General features: G+C 38.5%; 1 protein-coding gene across 2 annotated transcripts in view; it reads right to left on the reverse strand.

Annotated features, from left to right (window-relative positions):
• LOC150083167 (xaa-Pro aminopeptidase 1-like) overlaps positions 1 to 21,539 on the reverse strand; it is an 886,380-nt gene that overhangs the window by 95,580 nt on the left and 769,261 nt on the right. For both annotated transcript variants that reach the window (XM_090377885.1, XM_090377886.1), the window contains one exon: positions 11,335 to 11,439. In XM_090377885.1, the coding sequence (XP_090234011.1) occupies positions 11,335 to 11,439 (105 nt within the window). The remainder of the gene's footprint in view (positions 1 to 11,334; positions 11,440 to 21,539) is intronic.

A 21,539-nucleotide genomic window follows, 5' to 3' on the forward strand; every position in this document is an offset into this window, starting at 1 on the left:
TGGGACGATAATTTGATAGGAGGGCTTTGTCACCCTTTTTAGGAACTGGCTGGATATGAGCAAATGTCCAATGAACGATATCAATGAAAAACACCTTTGGAATAGGAAAGTGAAAAAAAGGCGGTAAAGAATGGAAGTAAGTTCAGGAGCACAGGTTTTGAGAACAAGTGGAGAAATACCATCAGGACCTGGAGCTTTCTTAGCATCAAGGTTTGCCAAAATCCTTCTGACATCCTTTTGATGGAAGACCACAGGATTCATTGAATGGAGCGTGTTGGGATTGGTGGGAGGTGCTTTACCAAGATCATTAATACATGAGTTGGAAGAAAAATGGGAAGCTAGCAGGTCAGCTTTATCCTTGGCTGAAGTGACAACAGAATCATCTCGTTTTGATAGAGGTGGGAGCAGAGATGGGAAAGTTGCAATAGCTTTTGAACGAGACCAGAATGTTCGGCTACCATCATGGCAATAAGCAAGTTTTCTACTCTTAGCCTGTTCAAAATCTAGTTTGGACTGATTAATAACTGCTTTACAATTGTTGCAGCTTTGCTGTAGGCAGAAAATGAAACTGAAGAACTGGAAAAAAGCCAATTACGATATGCAACATTCTTCTCTTCAACAGCCTTAACACATTTATTGGAAAAACAAAGTTTAGATAAAGGATGAGATTTTAAAGTGGAGTGTGGAATTAAGGATTCCATTCCTACAAGAATAATTTCACTGACCCGATATGAGCAAAAGTTGACATCAGAAATTTTGAAACAGTAATCCAACGGAGGAAAACAAGAAAAGAAATCTCGCAGGCCATCCCATTTGGCATTCTTGTAATGCCAAACACAACACGAGGTTGTGAATAGCCATGAGATAAAGGCTCCATTCGTGAAGAGACAATCACCAAGTTGTGATTTGAGGTGCCTAAAGGACCACTCACTTCGACCGTGTACTTAGAAGGATTATTTGTGAGAAAAAGATCAAGCATGTTGGCTGTATGGTTCGGATTGTCTTGTATTCTTGTAGATAAATGAACAATCTGTGCAAGGTCATTAGTAATTGCGAAAGCCTCAGCATCTCAACCAGCTGGGTTGGTGTGACTAGTAAACTGAAGCCAGCTGGAGTTGTGAACATTAAAATCACCAAGGAAAATTACTCACTGTTAGGAAAGTTGGACTGGACAAAGTCAAGTTGCAAAGAGAGGAAGTCAAATAGCTCCAAGTGATTGGTGGAGTTGGGAGAATGGTAGAGACAACAGATGAATTTGACAGAATCAGTTAGAGAGATTTTAAGCTAGAGAAGATCAAAAAGAGGAGATTCCAAATTGGCAAGTCTCTGACAGGGAATATCAGAATGGACATATGCACAAGTACAACCTTTGAGGCGAAAGGAATCATACAGCGAATAATTTGGGCATCTGAGATGAGCAGTAGTTGAGTCAACCGATAACTCGGATTCTGTCAGAAAAGTTACATGGGGTTTGGCAGACTGCAAGTGGAAATGGACATCTTTGATATTAGAATTGAGACCACATATATTTGTGAAATGAATTAGGAAGTGTTTCAGAAGTTTAGATCTTTTCGTAGATTAGCTTATTCTATTAGATTGACAATTCATGGTGCATTCAATAGTAAGAAAAAGTGGGGGGGGGGACATGCTGTATGAAGTAATGAAATTTTTGGATTATGGCATACACATGATAAGATATACCCAGATCCTTGACATAAGGTGGCCTTGACAATATCCCCCCCCCTGCATACACTATTCGGACTCCCTCCAGTCACTATCTGGCAGAGTAGAGGTAGCAAGATTACACACTAGCTGATCCTGAAAAATCCTAAAGAGTTGCCAATAGGTTCGGTCCAGTGTACTAACTAGCGGCCGGGCTGCAAACACCGTTTTAGAGCTGTACCCTCGAAATGTAAGGAATATTGGATCTTGCCATGATGTTCATCATAACCTCAAAAGTCATCAATCATACTGCATGATGGAAGAGATGGAGAAGGGTTGACTGGATCTTAGCTCTGGAGACTAAACATTGGTTCCACCACTTCAAGCCTCCAATAAGCGAAGTGGTGGTATTGCACCGGCTGATGAGAGTCTACCCCGTAGTATTGCCTGGTAACACAGAGTGGGGGATTCCTCCATGTGGTGTGAACCCCACACCTCAACCCCTGCTTATGTTGGTTCACACCTGGGTGACCTACAGTGTGCTTGTGCATGGAGGTTATACCCAGGATTTGGCTGCCACAGACCGTCCAAACTTCACCGAAATTGGTCTACTTGACTTGAATGTCAACCGAATATCAGTTCCATCAGCATTTTAGACTCCCGGGTAGCAAGTACAGCTTGTCTGCCATATCTGAGAAAATGTCTGTGAGAACCTCAAAGACCTAATTACCTAGAATTTCTGCAAAACAAACTTCCACTACTATTGGAGTATGTTCCCTTGGCTACAAAGGTTTGTATGTACTTTCAGCATCCTGCACATTATACCAGTCTAGTGATACAATAATCTAAATTGAACTTTCCCTGAGTGATGTATTGGCAGCAATGATTCTGTTCACGAGCCACCAAGGGCTCCAGACGTCACTCCATTAGATTTTTGTTTGGGGGATGGATGAAAAGTGCAGTATACAAAGAAAAAGTGAATACAAGAGACGAATTGCTCCCTTGCATTTTGGATACTACTGCTACTCTCATAAAGGAATGCCAAGACATTTATTTTGAACTGTAAAAAATATGCCATTTATTTGTGTTTTATATCATTCAAAAATTCAATAAATACAGACAATAAGTCATTTATCATTCTTTAACACCTCTCATAATGGCTTTGTGCATGCCAGTTTCAAACAGATATATCTCCATATCCATTGAGCATTGGACACATGCTTATAGGAACTTTTTTACTCAGAATAATCGATACTATAACTTCCCAAAATATTTACTATTGCTGCTGAATCACCCTATATATATATATATATATATATATAGTAATGAAATAATGTTAAAATGTAGAGTCCTTCCTGTGTTTAAAAACATGAAACAATCCATGAACTAACCGAACCCTAGGCAACAATGGTTAAACATAAATATTAAACTCAATAAAATTATATATAAATAGCCGTCCATGGGAAAGATACTTTGCAAGGGACTTTGTTGAGGGCTAAACCCCTACAAAATACCAAACCCATGGCTGGCCGAGCCATCAGTTTCTGTTGTCATCTGCCTGTATAACTAGGACCTAAAGGTTCATAAGTACCCGAAAGATGGACGCTTTAGATCCTAGTTATACAGGCAGATGACAACAGAAACTGATAGCTCTGCCAGCCATGGGTTTGGTATTTTGTAGGGGTTTAGCCCTCAACAAAGTCCCTTGCAAAGTATCTTTCCCATGGACGGCTATTTATATATAATTTTATTGAGTTTAATATTTATGTTTAACCATTGTTGCCTAGGGTCCGGTTAGTTCATGGATTGCTTTGTGTTTTTAAACACAGGAAGGACTCTACATTTTAACATTATTTCATTACTACATAACAACGGATGTAATGTTCTATCGCAGATGGCATTAATCCGATTGGTTAATAGTATCATATAATAATATCCCTGTTCAATGCTTTAGTAATTATAGCATTAGTAAATATAACATCACAGTTCCACGCTTTAGTAATTTGATTCTATATATATATATATATATATATATATATATATACAAAGGGTACTAGGAAAGTTTTGCAATATGACGCAACAATGAATCACAGGAAGCTGCTTGTTGCTGCATGTTGAGACATGTTCATACGTGCATAGTAGCTGCTGCGCCAAGTCGATGGGCTCAGTTATTCATTAGTAGTGAGAGTGTAAAGTGCTTGCGATGGCATCGTGGTCACGAAATGAGATAAGGACAGTTTTGCGGTATAATTTCGTGCGTGGTTTAACCATAGACCAGTGCTTAGAAGAAATGACTCTTGCACTAGATGATGATTGTCCACACCGTACAACGATATTCAGGTGGTATAGAGAATTCCAAAGGGGAAATTTCACTCTGGAGGATTCTGACAGGCCGGGAAGGCCACGAACGTCAGTTACGGAGGAAAACGTTACTGCTGTGAGGAAAATGCTTGATGAAATCAGGCGAGTGACCTACCAACAGATAGAGGATACTTTGGGCCTAAATGCACCAGCAATTCGTTCGATTCTGCAAGATCATTTGCACGTGAAGAAACTTTGTTCTCTCTGGGTGCCGCATCAACTGACTGAAGAGCAGATGACACGACGTGTGACTTGGTGCCGGGAGATGTTAAAAAAGTTTGATAAGGGACAATCTCGGTATGTGAACAACATCGTGACAGGTGACGAGACTTGGCTGTACTATTACGATCTGCCGACCAAGGCTCAAAACAAAGTTTGGGTCTTTGATGATGACGACACACCTGTAATTGTCAGAAAATCCCGATCTGTAAAGAAGAAAATGATAGCTGTATTTTTCAAATCGAGTGGAATTATGGAACATGTCGTTTTGGACACGCAGAAGACAGTCACAGCTAAGTGGTATACTGAACAATGCCTGCCTAAAGTCATTGGATAGATCCAATGACTTTAGGCAGGCATTGAATCTATGAAGAACCTGCGGCCAAAGTCAAGAATGGACACCTGGTACCTCCATCACAATAATGCTCCAGCTCACCGCGCCAAAGCCTGCACCGAATATTTGACCACGACAGGACTGAAACTTCTCGAGCACCCTCCCTACAGTCCAGACCTTGCTCCCTGTGACTTTGCACTGTTCCAGCATGTGAAAATGAAGCTAAAAGGGAGGCGGTTTCCAGTGATGAGGACCTTCTACGGGCTTGGGACAACGAGTGTGCTTTACTCCCTAGTGAAACTTGGCAGAACTGGTTTAAAGATTGGTTTCGGAGGATGGAGAGGTGTATTGAATGTAGAGGAAATTACTTTGAAAAAATTAAATAAACAAAGCTGTATTGCAAAACTTTCCTAGTACCCTTTGTATATATATATATAATCACTCCCCGACTTAGGTAATACTTGACTTATGGAAATTTCACTTTACATAAATTTTTGCTGGCCGGTACAAACTCAAAAAAATAGTGGAAATGTATTTTGCATCCTGTAAGAATAAATGGAGGTATTGTGACAATATTGTAATGTGAACCCAACAACAATTTTTTTTTTTTTTTTTTTTTTTTGATAATTCGTTCCATGACCTTGGAATTGAAATATTTGCTCTATAACTAAGATATTTATCTCTCTAAAATGTCATTTTTATAATGGAAATTACACCACACTTTCGTGGTTATCATATGTTCTGTTATAAGAATCAATTTTAAACACCTTTGTGATATTTTTATAAAACATTTCTGGAGGTCACTACCATAAACGGGTACTAAACTCGATCTTATTGCATTTGCAATAATACCGATAATTGGAATTCTGTGGGTTTTTATATTAATGGTAAAACGGGGAAATGAGTTCCCCTTCACTGAAATCTTCTCTTCATAACTATTTACTTATTACAATGGTGAAGGAAAAGGAACCAACAGAAAGAAGAGCAAGTTCTGGCAGTGCTAGGAAACAAACAAAATTGATTTAGAAATGAAGATGATTAATTAAGAATTACAAAACAGGACAAAGTTTGTCATCTATTGCACGGAATTAGGTTTTTTTTTTTTTTTTTTTGGTAGTTGTTGGCGCATAGGCTTCTGTGGCCATAATGCACTTCCCAAGGTTTTTGCAGTACTTTGATCCAAGCCTGAGGTGGGAATCGAACCCGCGACCTTTGGGTTGCCAGACAGGCATTTTACTCACCCAGCTAACCTGGTGGGCACGGAATTAGATATTGCTGCTTCAACAGTGAATACTATTTTAAGGGACCGTGTGTGTATAAAAGAACATGTTAAAGGATCAACGCATTTGAGATTAACAGTGATCACAAAACAGCGTTCAGATGCAATATCAAAAATGGAAAAGCTATTTATAATATGGATGGAAAATCATATATATATATATTTTTTTTTCTTTTTAAGGAGCATTAGCAACTAAGGCCATACTGCTCCGGGGATATGCGGTGGTCATTCCCTGACCTTTCCGCATCCTCAGTATTTGGTGGTCACGGGCTCAAACCCCGGTCTAATCAAGAAGCGTGTGCTAAGCACTGCCGCTCATGCCCACCTGGCTACGGAGGCATCTGAGAACACTTGAGAAAACTCTATAGCTGGGAGAAAAAATGCTTTATAAACATGCAAGGATTGCCTCTTTGAGTAAATCCCACTTCAGCACACTGTGACCACTGCCACCTAGTGGTTCCTTTATCTGCAGATTCTTAATGCACGAAGAATCACTACTGATAATCAGATCAAGAGTATTACTCCCTCTAGTTGCCTCCCGAACATTCTGATGTAGAAAACAATCATCGAATAAATCCACAAAAGCCTTGCTAGTGTGTGAGTGACCAACCCACAAATTCCAGTCAATATCCGAGAAATTAAAATCCCCATTATAAGACTCTCTGATATACTGGACCACTCTATTTCCCAGTACAGTTTCTAATTATACTTATCGGAGTCATTAGGCTTATAACACACTCGTACTCTCAATTTTGATCTCCCAATGCTTATGTCACACCAAACTGACTCGACACTGCACTGTCCAGTGATGTCGACTGGCTTCACTTCATTGGATTTTATGTGGTGGTTGAGGCAAAAGCAATCCACGAGTCTCGTTTTGCTGGACAAGTAATCAGTGCATGTTCTACTGTTTGTTGTGTGTGACAGATAGGACAAAGGGGGGGGGAGGATCCTCTCCTCGCAAAAGATAAGGGTGCTGAAATGCATGTGTCCTATTCTTAACCTTGCAAGTATCACTTCATCGTGGCTATTTTTCAGTATGCTGGATTTCAACGTTTGGAGTAATCTTTTAATCTAATGTAATTTGTTAGTGGTTAGTACTTGCCATTGCTGTTGCGAGTGATGTATTCCACTGTGATGAATAACTTGTTTGTAGTCTGAAAAAGGGATATATTCTGATGCAGAAATTTTGTTCTTGGCTTCTTTAGCAGCCCTGTCTGCGTGGTCGTTACCATGTATTTCGACATGATTTGGGATCCAGCATAGTCTAATGTTACAGCATTGTTCAAGGAGTTTTGATATTCTGTACTGAATTCACTGTTGTAGTGGATGTCTGTTAGAATTGATGTTTTGTATCGCCGTCATGGAACTACGGGAGTCAGTGAAAATGATGCTGTTTTGGAAACTTGAATGGTCGGTTTGGTTTAGTGCTAACATAATGGCTTGCAGTTCTGCAGTATAAATGCTGTAGTCTTTTGGGAGTTTTTGGGCCAATGTGACGTCAGAGAAGTAAACTGCTGCTCCATCACGAGAATCAGTTTTGGATCCATCTGTATATAGAAAGTAATGATCTGAAAATTGTGCCTTATAAGCAGCATGCAGCTGTCGATAATTTATAGGAGAAAGGGTTTGTTTGCTCCAAAGGTGGAAGGAGAAGTCACATAAAGGCTGTCTTATTATCCATGGTGGTGTAGACTGCTTAATCAGTGGAATTATATTATCCAGGTTAATCTCTCTACTGAGAAGGTTTTTTAATCTCATGCTTGCAGGTTTATTGATTCTTTGTTGTTGTTGATAATGTTGTTCCCATTCAGATTCAAAAAGAGTTTTCTGTAGGAGGTGATCTGGTAAGGATTTTATTTTAGCTGCATAAGAAAGTAATTTATTTTGTCTTCTGATTTGTAGAGGTTCATGGGCTTCAGCGTACAGGCTCTGCACGGGTGAGGTGTGGAAAGCTCCAAGGGCTAAACGGAGTGCACAGTGATGTACAGGGTCGAGCCATCTCAGGGTACTAGGTCTTGCCGAGTCATAGACTGTGGCACCATAGTCTAGCTTAGACTGAATGAGAAGGCGATGTAAACGTAGTAGGATTATCCTGTCTGCTCCCCAGGATATAGTGGATAGGACCTTCAAGATATTCATTTTCTTCAGACAGTGGACTCTTATGGTAAAACAGAGGGGTGACATTCCTCTGTGTGCAGCTCCACACTAACCCCCGCTTACGTTGGTTCACACCTGGGTGGCACTTTTAGTATACTAAGTGCTGTATTTACCAATAAAGTTACCAATACGTTTGTTTGAAAGTGCTACAGTAGCTTTGAAGGCTTCATGGCATTATTTGACAAAGTTTCATTTGACAATTCACCGCAAACTAGTGAAATCTTAATTTCAAATAGTCATTTTCATACTTTCTTTTTCCAGCTGATGGTGTGAGATTAACATACTTCCAGATTCACTAGTCAAGCACATACAGACTTATATTCAGTATCTGCACTGGGATTCTGTTTAATGTTTATACAGTGGACCCTGCTTTATGATTGGTTCACTACATGTTCAAATCGCTTCACGATAGACTGTTCATAATAAAATACCATTCACTATACGATATGTGGTAAGTGTTAGTCATTGTGATCATGTTTGCGAATTTAATTTTAATTCTATTAAATTGCAATTATAATAAGGAAAAATAGGAGGAACATTACCAAAGGCTATAAAACTAAAGATCACAAATTTACACTTTATTATATTACCAATTAACAAAATTAAATGATACATACTTGCAAGAGAAATTCCCAAGATTTAGTATAGAGAAGATTAAAACAAGTGTTTTCGTCGATCCACAAATCTGGCAACTTTTCAAAGACGAACAATTCAAATGTGCCCTTAGTGATAGCAAGAAATCAGTATGGAAAGCCTTTCAAAATGTTTCAACAGGTTTTCTACAAAATATTAAAGGCAGCAACTACAGGCATTTTGTGGAAGATCTCATTACTTCTTATGAAAATGTCATCGAAGATGCATTTCTTTCACTCACACCTGGTTTATTTCGGCCAAACTGTAGTGCTGCCAGCAACGAACATGGCGAGTGCTTCCATCAAGACATCATGGCGATGAAACAAAGATACATAAGCTAATGGAGTGCCACCATGTTAGCCGATTATTGTTGGATGGTGAAAAGGGTTGCTCCCAAGCTGAATACAAGCTAATGGATAAAAGGTCTCGTGTTTGATATAGGTACAATGGACCTCTGCTTTATGATATTAATCCATTTCACAGATGCCATTGTATTGTGAAAATATCATGATGTGAATCCAATAACACGTTTTTTGGTAATTCCTTCCAAGACCTCGAAAGTCGAAATTTTTGCTATATAACCAAGCTATTTATCTCTATAAAAGGTCATTTTTATAATGGAAATTGTACATATTGATAAAAAAAAATTATTGAAACTAATATACTGATTAAAGAACAACGCAAAAAAATAATTTCAACTGAAGAGGATGCAAAAACAAAACACCTGGCCAATGCGTTTACAAATGCTCGTATTGGCTGAGAGGAAGGACCATGTATGATATAAGATGTATAATGTAAGTTGTGTGCTTCCTACATGTTGGCAAAATGGGACGACTGTTGTTTTTGAGTTTATTTAAATGACACTGATGAAGGAATCGAGGGCATTATATCAGAATTTGAATATGACATTGTGATTAGTTAAGTACTTAATATCAGTGCTGAGCAGTCATTCGTCACTAAAACTTAGATAACTTCAAGGGTGATCAGAAAGGTGGCAGCTATGTTTCCATGCAGCAAAATGCAAGGTCTTGAACTTGGTGAACAGTAACCCCAAAATAAGTTACACGCTTTGTAGGGTTTAACTAAAAACAGTAGAGGAAGCAATGGACTTTGGAGTTATGATATGTTCGGACATGTAGTTCTCTGGGCAGTGTGGAGAGATAGCAAGGATGGTCCAAGGTGTCTTATAGAGATGATTTATAAAACATTTGCTCATTGAGATAGGGAGGTCACAATCCCACTATATATAAGAAAATTGTAAGCCCATGCTTGGAATTGTTGAAGTATGGAGACCTTAAAAAAAAAAAAAAAAAGAAAGACAATGAGCTTTTTGAAAGGGGCTAAAGATGCACAACCTGCCTGGTGAAATTGGCAAAAAGGCATCCATTTGAGGAGAAACTTTCAACACATGAGCTGCAGATCAAGGAAACTGAGAACCTTAGAAGAATTTGAAGCATACATTTGAAAGGTACAGTCTGTATGTTCTTTTGGACCAGAGGAAGCAAAGATGATTATGTCTATGCAGGTTACTCATCAGTGATCATATTTTTGGCACCAAAAGCACTGGACTGGATTGCAAACTTAATTCCCTTAAATTCAAATTTGGCATCTCAAGTCTCCAGTTGTCACAGTTTGTTGTCAGATTTGGTGTCCTAAACGAGGACACTAAATTTGACATTATCTGTGAGATTTACTGTATGTGTAAGATTGAGTATTCCATATTTCTTGATAACTATTCTTTTAGCACTTATTACATTTTGATTGTTCTTCGATGAATTCTTCCCTACTCAGCTGTGCTTTTAGAGGAGCTCAGGGTGTTAAAGTGTGATAATATGAGCAGTCTATGCAGGATAGTTATTTTCAGACTTACTAAGTGTCATATCAACTAGGAAATCCTCAGAATGTTATCTTTGAACCATTTCTGGAGGGCCTGATTTGCTTAATATATAAAGTGTTTGAAAAAGAGGAGCAAGGTTCTCAGTTGCTTCTTTTTTCTGTTTCTTTGCATTAGTATTATCATTAGTTCATCTTGTCTAGATAACTGATTTAATCAAAAGATCATAAATGGACTGGTTTCTGTTGCTCCTTTTTGATTTACTGGAAAAGTGATTTTCTTTTCCAATTTTTTCCTACCTCTCCAGGGTGGGTTCCAGTCCCACAATGGTGAGATAAGTGCAGTGCTGCTAGGTGAGCAAGTAGTTGAAAAAGTAAAGTCAGTACAATTAATAATAAATGTACTGAGAAAAGAAAGGTGAATTTCTTTAATGGAAAAAAATTTCAAGTACAGAGTACTACTTAAAATAAAGGAAAGAGGGAAAGACAATAGAACTTAAACAGCTCTATGATCAAGAACAATATATAAATTACACAGGAACTACTTTGCCATGGATATCCTTAGTCTGTGAGCTTGATAATTATTATGATTTTTCTCTAGTAATCCTTCATATACATTATATAATGTTATATTGTCATTGATACTTGAGAGGTTATGACTTATGATTGGAGTCAACTCCTGACTTACGACTCCTGGCAGCAATCCATAATAATGGATTGCTGCCAGGAGTCATAAGTCAGTAGCCACTAAGTTTAGTATAAGAAACTAAGTTAAGTCTAGACATCATAAAATCTTTAGCATTTGAATGAGAACATATTTCTTGAACTTCATATATTGATAGTAGTTATTTACCTTCATGAACATTCAGATAAGCTCCTACTCCATGCCCCGTGCCATGAAGGTAATCCAATCCTGCATCCCATAAAGCTTTGCGAGCTAAAGTATCAAGCATTTGCCCTGCAATAAAATATTGATAAACAGCTTTTGACTAGCTTAATGTAGCACCTTCATGTTTTTTGTTACATGTATATGTGAGAAAAGTTAGGCACCACTTGGTTGTTTTGTGCACAAATTAAAAATACATTTAAAATAAATCTATTTTCATAATACACAGATAATGGCATAATAAATATACACTATCACTATACAGATGGTATTTTTTAGTAACTACAGACATGACCATGTGTGACTTATGAAAGACAAAGTTGAATGATAGTCAGGTTTAAGAACCAGTTTAACTTTCTGGGTTATTTCCAGAAGGATGCTCTAGAATTAACTGATTACTGTTAGGTGCATTAACAAATTAATTGACAGGAAAGGAAGCACTCCTTAAAATAATAGCATCACGTGTTTATATCACACAATATAAAGCAACTAGGGCAATACAATTCAGTGTGAGAATAGGCAAGATGAAATATTTAAGTGACTTTGAACATGGCTGATAGTTGGTGGGAGATGTGCCAGTATGTATATCCCACAAAATGCAATTCTGCCAAGATTTGCACATATGATTGCATGTTTATCTCAGGTGCATTGAGATTGGTTAAGTAACCAAATAACCTCCAGCCAACAACAAATCTATGGTTGTAAACAGTTCATTGATTTGAGCCAACGAAGGCAGAAAAGACTTGTTGCTGTTGTTGTTATTTGGTTTTTAGGAGCATTAGCAACTAAGGCCATATTTCTACGGGGATATGCGGTGGTCATTCCCTAACCTTTCCGCATCCTCCGTATTTGGTGGTCACGGGCTCAAACCCCGGTCTAATCAAGAAGCGTGTGCCACGCACTGCCGCTCATGCCCACCTGGCTACGGAGGCACCTGAGAAGACTTGTGCAGAGTAACAAAAAGGCAGTGAGTCAAATAACAATCCAGTACAAAAGTGGTAACTAAAGATGCATTTCAGAAAACACAATCCATTCTTCGTGTATCACAGCTGATGACCGAAAATCAGGTTCACTCCTTAGCACAAAACAAGAAGGAATGTCAACAGTTGGATCAAGAATGTTTTAAAAATTGTGGATTGAAAAACGCTGCCTGATGAAAACCATAATAGGGTAAAAATAGCATGAGTTCATGAAACCATCTTGCCAGATGTCTACAATGCAGGCTGATGGCAAAAGTATAATGGTGTGGCGATTGTTTCTTTGTGGAGCACAATGGGTCACTTGATACCACTGGAGCAACAGGTGGATGACAGGCACATTCCTTCATGGCTACAGTGTGTCCATCTATGAATGGGTTCTTTCCAAAGTGTAATGTGCCATATCACAAGGCCAGAATAGGGCTAGAATTGTACAGAAACAGAAAAACATGAGATTCAAAGTACTACAGAGGATTTACCAGTTACCAGATCCAAATTGACTGTGACCCTACAGTTCCTCAATTGGATTGAGTACCTGTGAAATGAACTCTTCAGAGTAAAGATCTGCACCCACCCATAATTATGGGAAAAAATAACCAGCTGGCCTGCAGTCCACGTTGACACTTTTCTGAGTGGTGCTTCTGACACATTGTTGAATACATACCTAATAGAGAGGCAACTCAGTGAATATATATTTATGATCAAAAAGTTATGATCAAGCTGCATCTTTAATATGGACACATGTTTAGCATTAGCAGGGCATATGATGCAAGAAAGCAAGCTTATATAGCAACAGCCAAAAAAAGAAAAAACACCCTTCCCATTTCACCCATCCATTCACTCCAATATTTGTCTAGTTCCGCCTAGAACTCATTTCAGTTCCTGACCTCCACTACAACAGTTGGAGGTTTGTTCCAATTATAAACCAATTGCTGGCTAAAGACAAATTTCCACACATCTATTCTACAATTGTCTCTGCTAAATTTGAATTTATGCCCCCCTCAGGTGAGGAATCTGAGGAAGAGGAAGAATCCCATTAGCAGTGAGCATGCTTAATCCATTCAAGGCTTTACACACCTCAATAAGATCACCTTGCAGGTAAATAGTCTCCAGAAGCTGCAATTTGTACAACTTAAGCCTTTCTTGGTAATACAAACCCTTTGTTCCACTCACCAATCTCGTTGCCCTTCGCTGTACATGTTCCAGCAGCTATACATCTTTCCTAAAATGAGGCTTCCAGACCTGTATACAGTACTCAAGGTGGGGCCTGACCATTGCCTTATACAAGGTCCTTAAAGTTGTCACAGACATTCTCTCAGATATGCCAGACAAGCTGTACGTGCTACCTGGGAGTCTAAAACACTGATGGAACTGATATTCGGGTGACACTCAAGTCAAGTGGACACATTTGGTGAAGTCAGGACAATCTGTGACAGCCAAATCCTCTGCTTGCACCTTCACGATTGTGGGACTGTTAGTAATCCTGGGTGAAACCCCCATGCACAAACACATGGGTGATCACCCAGTGTGAACCAACATAAGCAGGGATCGAGGTGTAGCGTCTGCACCACATGGAGGAATGCTGCCCCTCTGTGTTACCAGGCAATACTAGTTGGTAGATGACTCTCATCAACAGGTGCAATACCACCACATTGCTTATTGGAGGCTTGAAGTGGTGGAACCCAGGTTTAGTCTCCAGAGCTAAATTTCGGTCAACCCTTCCCCATCTCTTCCATCATGCAGTATTACTGATGACTTTTGAGGTTTTAATGGACATCATGGCGAGATCCAATCTTCCTTACATTTCGAGAGTACAGCTCCAAAACGGTGTTCGCAGGCCGACCGCTAGTTATTATACTGGACCGAACATATTGGCAAATCTTTAGGAGGCTTCAGGATCAGCTAGTGTATAATCTTGCAACCTCTACTCTGCCAGATAGTCACTGGAGGGAGTCCGAGTAGTATGTATGTGTGGAGCATTGTCGAGGCCACGTTATATCAAGGTTCTGGGTATATTCTTACCATGTGTACGCCATATCCAAAAATTTCATTACATCATATAGCATGTATGTCCCCCCCCCCATTTTTTCTTACTTATTGAATACACCATGAATTGTCAAACTAATAAAGTAAGCTTATCTGCAAAAAGATCTAAACCTCCCAAATACTTCCTATTCATTTTATTACACAAATATACATGCTCTTAATTCTAATCTCAAAAATGTCCATTTCCACTTGCAGTCTGCCAAACCCCATGTACTTTTTCTGACAGAATCTCAGTTATCGGTTGATTCAACTACTGCTCATCTCAGTTGCCCAATTTCGCAGTATGATTCCTTTCACCTGAAAAGTGGTACTTTGGAATCTCCTCTTTTCGATCTTCAATGGCTTAAAATCTCTCTAGCTCATCCTGTCAAATTCATTTTTGTCTCTACCGTTCTCCCAACTCCACTAATCACTTGGAGCTCTTTGCAACTTTACTGTCTCCAGTCCAACTTTCCTAACAGTGAGTTAATTTTCCTTGGTGATTTTAATCTTCCCAACTCCAGCTGGCTTCCGATCCAGCCGGTCGAGATGCTGAGGCTTTTACAAATATTAATGACCTTGAGCAGATTGTTCATTTACCTACAAGAATACTAGACAATCCTAATCATACAGTCAACACGCTTGATCTTTTTCTCACCTCACAAACAACCCTTCTAAGTACACGGTCGAAGTGAGTGGTCCTTTATGTACCTCAATCATAACTTGGTGATTGTATCATCTCCAATGGAGCCTTTCTCTCATGGCTATTCCCAACCTTGTGTTGTTTGGCATTACAAGAATGCAAAAATGGGATAACCTGTGAGATTTCTTTTCTTCTTTTCCTTGGTCAGACTATTATTTCAAAACTTCTGATGTCAACGTTTGATCATATCGTGTCAGTGAAATTATTCTTGTAGTAATGGAATCCTCTATTCCACACTCCAATTTAAAAACTCGTCATTTATCTAAACCTTGGTTTTCCAATAGCTGAGGCTTTTGCAATTACTAATGATCTTGCACAGATTTTTCATTTACCTACAAGAATACCAGACAATCCTAATCATACAGCCAATATGCTTGATCTTTTTCTCACAAACAACCCTTCTAAGTACACGGTCGAAGAGGTCCTTTAGGCACTTCAGATCACAACTTGGTAATTGTCTCTTCTCCAATGGAACCTTTATCTCATGGCTATTCCCAACCTCGTGTTGTTTGGCATTACAAGAATGCAAAATAGGATGACCTGCGTGATTTCTTTTCTTCTTTTCCTTGGTTGGATTCCTGTTTCAAAAGTTCTGATGTCAACGTTTGTCAGATCATGTCAGTAAAATTATTCTTGCAGGAATGGAATCCTTTATCCCATACTCCTCTTTAAAATCTCGTCCTTTATCTAAACTTTGGTTTTCCAATAAATGTGCTAAGGCTGTTCAAGAGAAGAATGTTGAATATCGTAACTGGCTTGTTTCTAATTCTTCAGCTTCGTTTTCTGCCTACACCAAAGCGCGCAACAATTGTAAAGCAGTTATTAATCAGTCCAAACTAGAGTTTGAGCAGGCTAAGAGTAGAAAACTTGCTTCTTGCCCTAATGGTAGCCAAGCATTCCGGACTCTTGCCAAACCAACTGGCCGCAACTTTTGCCCATCTCTGCTCCCACCTCTGTCCAAACCAGATGGTTCTGTTGTCACTTCAGCCAAGGATAAAGCTGACCTGCTAGCATTTCATTTTTCTTTCAACTCATGCATTAATGATTTTGGTAAAACACCTCCCACTATTCCCAACACGCTCCATTCAATGCCTCCTGTGGTCTTCCGTCAAAAGGATGTCAGAAGGATTTTGACGAATCTTGATGCTAAGACAGCTCCAGGTCCCGATGGTATTTCTCCACTTGTTCTCAAAACCTGTGCTCCTGAACTTACTCCTATTCTTTGCTTCCTTTTTTCACTTTCTTATTCCAAAGGTGTTTTTCCTTCTGCTTGGAAATTTGCTCATATCCAGCCAGTTCCTAAAAAGGGTGACAAATCTCTCCCATCCAATTATCATCCCATTGCAATTACTTCTACTCTTTCTAAAGTAATGGAGAAATCAATTAACTGCCAAATTTTAAACTACCTAGAAACCTTCCGTATGATCAACGATTGCCAGTATGGATTCCGTCAGTGTCGATCCACTGGTGATATTCTGGCTTATGTTACCCATTTATGGACACTAATTCAATGGAAAGGTTCGGTGAAACCCAAGTAGTTGCTCTTGACATCTCAAAGGCTTTCGATCGTGTTTGGCATTAAGGTCTTCTAAAAAAGCTTCCATCTTATGGTTTGCCAACTGTTTTTAATAATTGGTTATCCAGTTTTCTCTCTGATTGCTGACTGAGGGTGATGGTAGATGGCTCTCTGTCGTCTTCTCCACTAATGCCGGTGTCCCCCAAGGTTCAGTTCTTTTCCCCACTCTTTTCCTCTTGTATATTAATGACCTTCTTCCATCCTATCCATAGTTTTGCCGATGATAGCACATTGCATTCCACTTTCCATTTTGAGAAACCCTGTCCTGCTCAATCAGCTTCAACTTCTCGAAAATATGCTACGGATTCTTTAAATGCCGATCTTCAGGTAATTCTCCAGTGGGGCAAAGACAACTTAGTTGATTTCAACCCTTCTAAAACTCAGTCTTGTCTTAGATCTCACAAAAAGGATTCTTCTACTCCTATGCTAATCTTTAGTGAAACTCCAATTTCTAGGCAAAATGATATATCTCTTTTGGGGATTACCCTGACTTCTAATCTCTCTTGGCACAAGCACATTACAAATATTGCTTCTTCTGCATCTAAAAAACTTGGTTTTCTCTTTCGCTCTCGGCGTTACTTTTCTTCCAAACAGCTTCTCACTCTGTATAAATCGCAAATCCGCCCTGCAATGGAATATTGTTCCCACATCCGGGCTGGTGCCCCCAAAACCTCTCTCAGGCTTCTTGATTCCATTCAGAGGAAGGCAGTTAGGTTAATTAATGACTCATCTCTAACAGAGTCTCTCCACTCGCTTTCTCATAGACGTACTGTTTCTGCTGCATGCCTCTTCTACAGATACTTCCATGGGCACTGTTCTTCTGAATTGGCTTCTATAATTCCCACTCTCCCTTTCAAAACAATCTGAACACTTGCCGCCACCAGCCAACATCCATTTAATGACGAACTTCAAATGCAGAGAACCAACTTTTCATCTTCCTCGTTTGTTAATTCAACTCCCATTTTCTGGAACAACCTTCCATCATATGTATATCCTGAAAATTACAGTCTACAGAAGTTCTCGTCTAATGTCAACAAATATCTTCTTTCATCTTCTTAACCTCCAATCCAAGCACGTTACAATGTACTATAGGTTCTAATACCTTTTGTGTTTGGGGTTTTCAAAAAAAAAAAAAAGTGGACAGCCACCTCCTTAAACCAGCTAGCAAAATTTCTGTATATCATTGACAAGACACCATGAGCTACTCTTGCAGCCTTTTTGCACTGTTCAGAAAACTTCATATCTGACTGCACAATTGCCCTGAGTATAATTGTGCAGTCAGATATGCACAATAACCCCAGAGTAACATGTCACCCATTTGATATGTTAGTCTGGGGTTACTGCTACCCATTATACAGTACTTTACATTTGTCAATGTTAAACTTCAGTTAGTTTAACATTGACAAATGTAAAACTTCAGTGGGCACCCCTGCCAACCTTCGTATCGTCTGCAAATTTAGACATCAATATCATTGATAAATACCGAAAACAACAATGGGAATAACACTGAACCCTGCAGGACTTCACTAATAACATTAGTCCATGAAGAGCAGTGCCTACTGATAACCAATCTTTGTCTTTTCCCACTCAACCATCCTTTTATCCATTGTAGCAACTTGCCCTTAATGCAATACTGTTCCAATTTGTCTTCCATGTGCCACAGTATCAAAAGCTTTTCTAAAATCCAAGTATATGATATCAAAATTGTTCTTTGCATCCAATTCCTTTGACAACAATCATAGTATCCAATCAAAATTTTCAGACAAGACTTCCGCTTAACAAACACATGCTGTGTCTGAACTATAACCGCAATCTTGTCTAGATGATCCTGCATCGCTTTCTTAACCAGCGACTCCATTATTTTCTCTGGAACAGAAGTCATACTAACAGGTCTGTAATTACCCGTACCATCCTTTTTTTTTAATTTTTTATTATTATTACTCCAGAACAAGCTAAGCCTTACAGGGGAAGAATATAACAGTCGTACTAAGTAATGATTCTATTTACAATCAATATACAATGTCAAATATCAATATACAAAGTCAATATACAGCATATACAATGGAATATCATATGTTACAGGTGATTTGCATTTAAGCAAAGCTGGGATGGAAGAGATTTTTATATTTCTAACACTTTTCATGTTATAATTTCTTATTTGTTCAAAATGAATAATTACATTAATTGAGTTGTATTATTGTTATAGTTATCCATTTTTTTGTATTATTTCTTATTATTATATTTGTTTTTTATTTTCTTTGTTTAATGAAATATTTATAGTTAATATATACATATATTTTTATTATTATTATTAGATTAATCTTTATTCTCAATTTCTAATTAATTGATTGTAAAACCTTTGCAATTCTTTTTTGATATTGATATCTTCAGCTAGAATATCAATGTTGGATTCATTTAGCAATCTTGCAGTTCTATTGAAATAGTTGTTGTTATTTGGTTTTTAGGAGAATTAGCAACTAAGGCTATATTGCTCCGGGGATATGCGGTGGTCATTCCCTGACCTTTCCGCATCATTAGTATTTGGTGGGCACGGGCTCGAACTTCGGTCTAATCAAGAAGCGTGTGCTACGCACTGCTGCTCCTGCCCACCTGGCTACGGAGGCGCCCCCAAAAAGGGTGACAAATCCCTTGCAGTCAATTATCGTTCCATTGCGGTTTCTACTCTTTCCAAAGTAAAGAAAAAATAAATTAACCGCCCACTCTTAAACTATCTGGAAATCTTTCATCTGATCAATGATCGCCGGTATAGATTCCGTCAGTGTTGTTTCACTGGTGGTATTCTGGCTTATGTTACCCATCTATCGATAAATACAATGAAAATGTTTGGTGAAACTGAAGCTGTTGTTCTTGACATTTCAAAGGCTTTTGATTGTGTTTGGCATAAAGGTCTTCCAAATAAGCTTCCATCCTAGGTTTTCCAGCTGTTCTTTGTAATTGGGTATCCAGTTTTCTCATTGGAAGTTCAAGTCCAATGTCAACAAATATTTTCTTTTGTCTTCTCAATGGTACTAAGTACTATAGGTTATAATACCTCTCGTGTTTGGGGTTTACATAAAAAAAAAAAAAAAAAAAAAAAAGTAACTGCCATCAAAAAAGAACTCTGCTTCTCCTGTTGTAGAAGTTTAGCATAAATGATAAGGCATTACTTGACATACCTATGTTCTTTAATTTGAGGCAAAGCAAATTATATGGTACCAAATCAAAGACTTTTTGTAGGTCCAGAAATAAAATGTCTATCTGATTGTTATTATCAAGGCTATGTTTGATGTCATGTTCTATGGAGAGTAGGTTGGTCACTGTTGACCTGCCCATAAGGAAGCCATGATAAATGTGGCTGAATTCGTTTTTCATAAAGTAACAAAGCTGAGAGTATAAGACAATCTCAATGATCTTACTTAGGGGGTTAGCTTTGTGTATGGGTCGAAAAGAGGCAGGGCTGTGATCCGCTTTGCGAATTTTGGACACATTTGCACATCTTTAATCCATGGGGAGTTCTCCCAAGTCCAAAGAAGCTTTCATAATTATGGATAAAGGTTTGCTTACTTCCTTTGCTGCCTCCTTTAATATAATTGGATAGACCCCATTCACCTCAAGTGCCTTCCTTATGTTTAACTTCAAGAATTTCTTCTCCACTTTGCTCTCAGTTATTACAAAATCACTTAGCTCCCTGTTACAGTTTGCTAAACTTCTGGCATTCCCCTCCTTGAATAACTATTCATGTGTGAATGTAGATGCAAAATACTCATTCAATTTATCAGTTACTTGAGCATGATCATCGATGGTCAAACCATCTGTGTTAAATGGACCAATCTGATTCATCCCTTCCCTTCTAGAGTTCACATAAGTAAAGAACTCTTTGCACCCTTTGCCAAAGATTTCTCATAATCTGCCTTCACCTGCCTAACCTCCTGTGTGACTTGATTACAGACTAGCTTATATCTGCCAGAGGTATCTGTGTCTCCTGCTAATTTATATGTGTCCCATGCATTTTTCTTCTCTGCCACTAGTCTCTTTAGTTCATCTGACATCCATTTAGGTCTAAACCTTGAACAGTATTGCTTAGTTAGTATGAAAAGCCTAGTAGCTTCCGAGATTAATTCCTTGAATGCTTCCCATATTAGAATTCACCATTGTAATATCATCAGTTGATCCCACTGTACAGAATTTAAAAATTCTCCGAGACCACTGTAGTTATCTTTACAAAAGCAAAAACCCTTCTCCTTATCCCTGATGGTATTTACATCTGTAAGTAAATCTGATATCAGTACATTGTGATCACTGCCACCTAGTGGTTCCTTTATCTGCAGATTCTTAATGCATGATTATCAGATCAAGAGTATTACTCCCTCTGGTTGCCTCTCGAAAATGTTGCTGTAGAAAACAGTCATTCAATAAATCCACAAAAGTCTTGTTAGTGTGCGAGTGACCAACCCACAAGTTCCAGTCAATATCTGGAAAGTTAAAATCCCCAATTATAAGACATTCTGATTTAATGGCCCACACGATTTCTCTGCACAATTGCTCATTACACTCATCAGATTCATTAGGCTTATAACACACACCTACTCTCATTTTCCCTTTCCCAATGCTTTCATCACATCATACTGACTCAATATTACATTGTTCACCAATGTCAATTGGATACACTTCCTTAGATTTTATGTTTCTTAACTAACAGCATAACCCCTCCTCCCTTCCTGTCCTATTTATCCTTTCTGTACACATTGTACACCCCAAATTCCAATTGTTGTTGTTTGTTTGTAGTTTTGTGGGGCAAAAGCTGCTTCAGCTATATTGTGCCCGTTCCAGTTTTGTTATTTTCAGTTATGTTAACACTGATGTTTGAATATTAGATGGTAAGGTTTATTAG

The sequence above is a fragment of the Mastigoproctus giganteus genome, chromosome 7 (assembly GCF_048544385.1).
Source record: "Mastigoproctus giganteus isolate SK-2022 chromosome 7, ASM4854438v1, whole genome shotgun sequence".
In the NCBI taxonomy this organism is placed as follows: Eukaryota; Metazoa; Arthropoda; class Arachnida; order Uropygi; family Thelyphonidae; genus Mastigoproctus; species Mastigoproctus giganteus.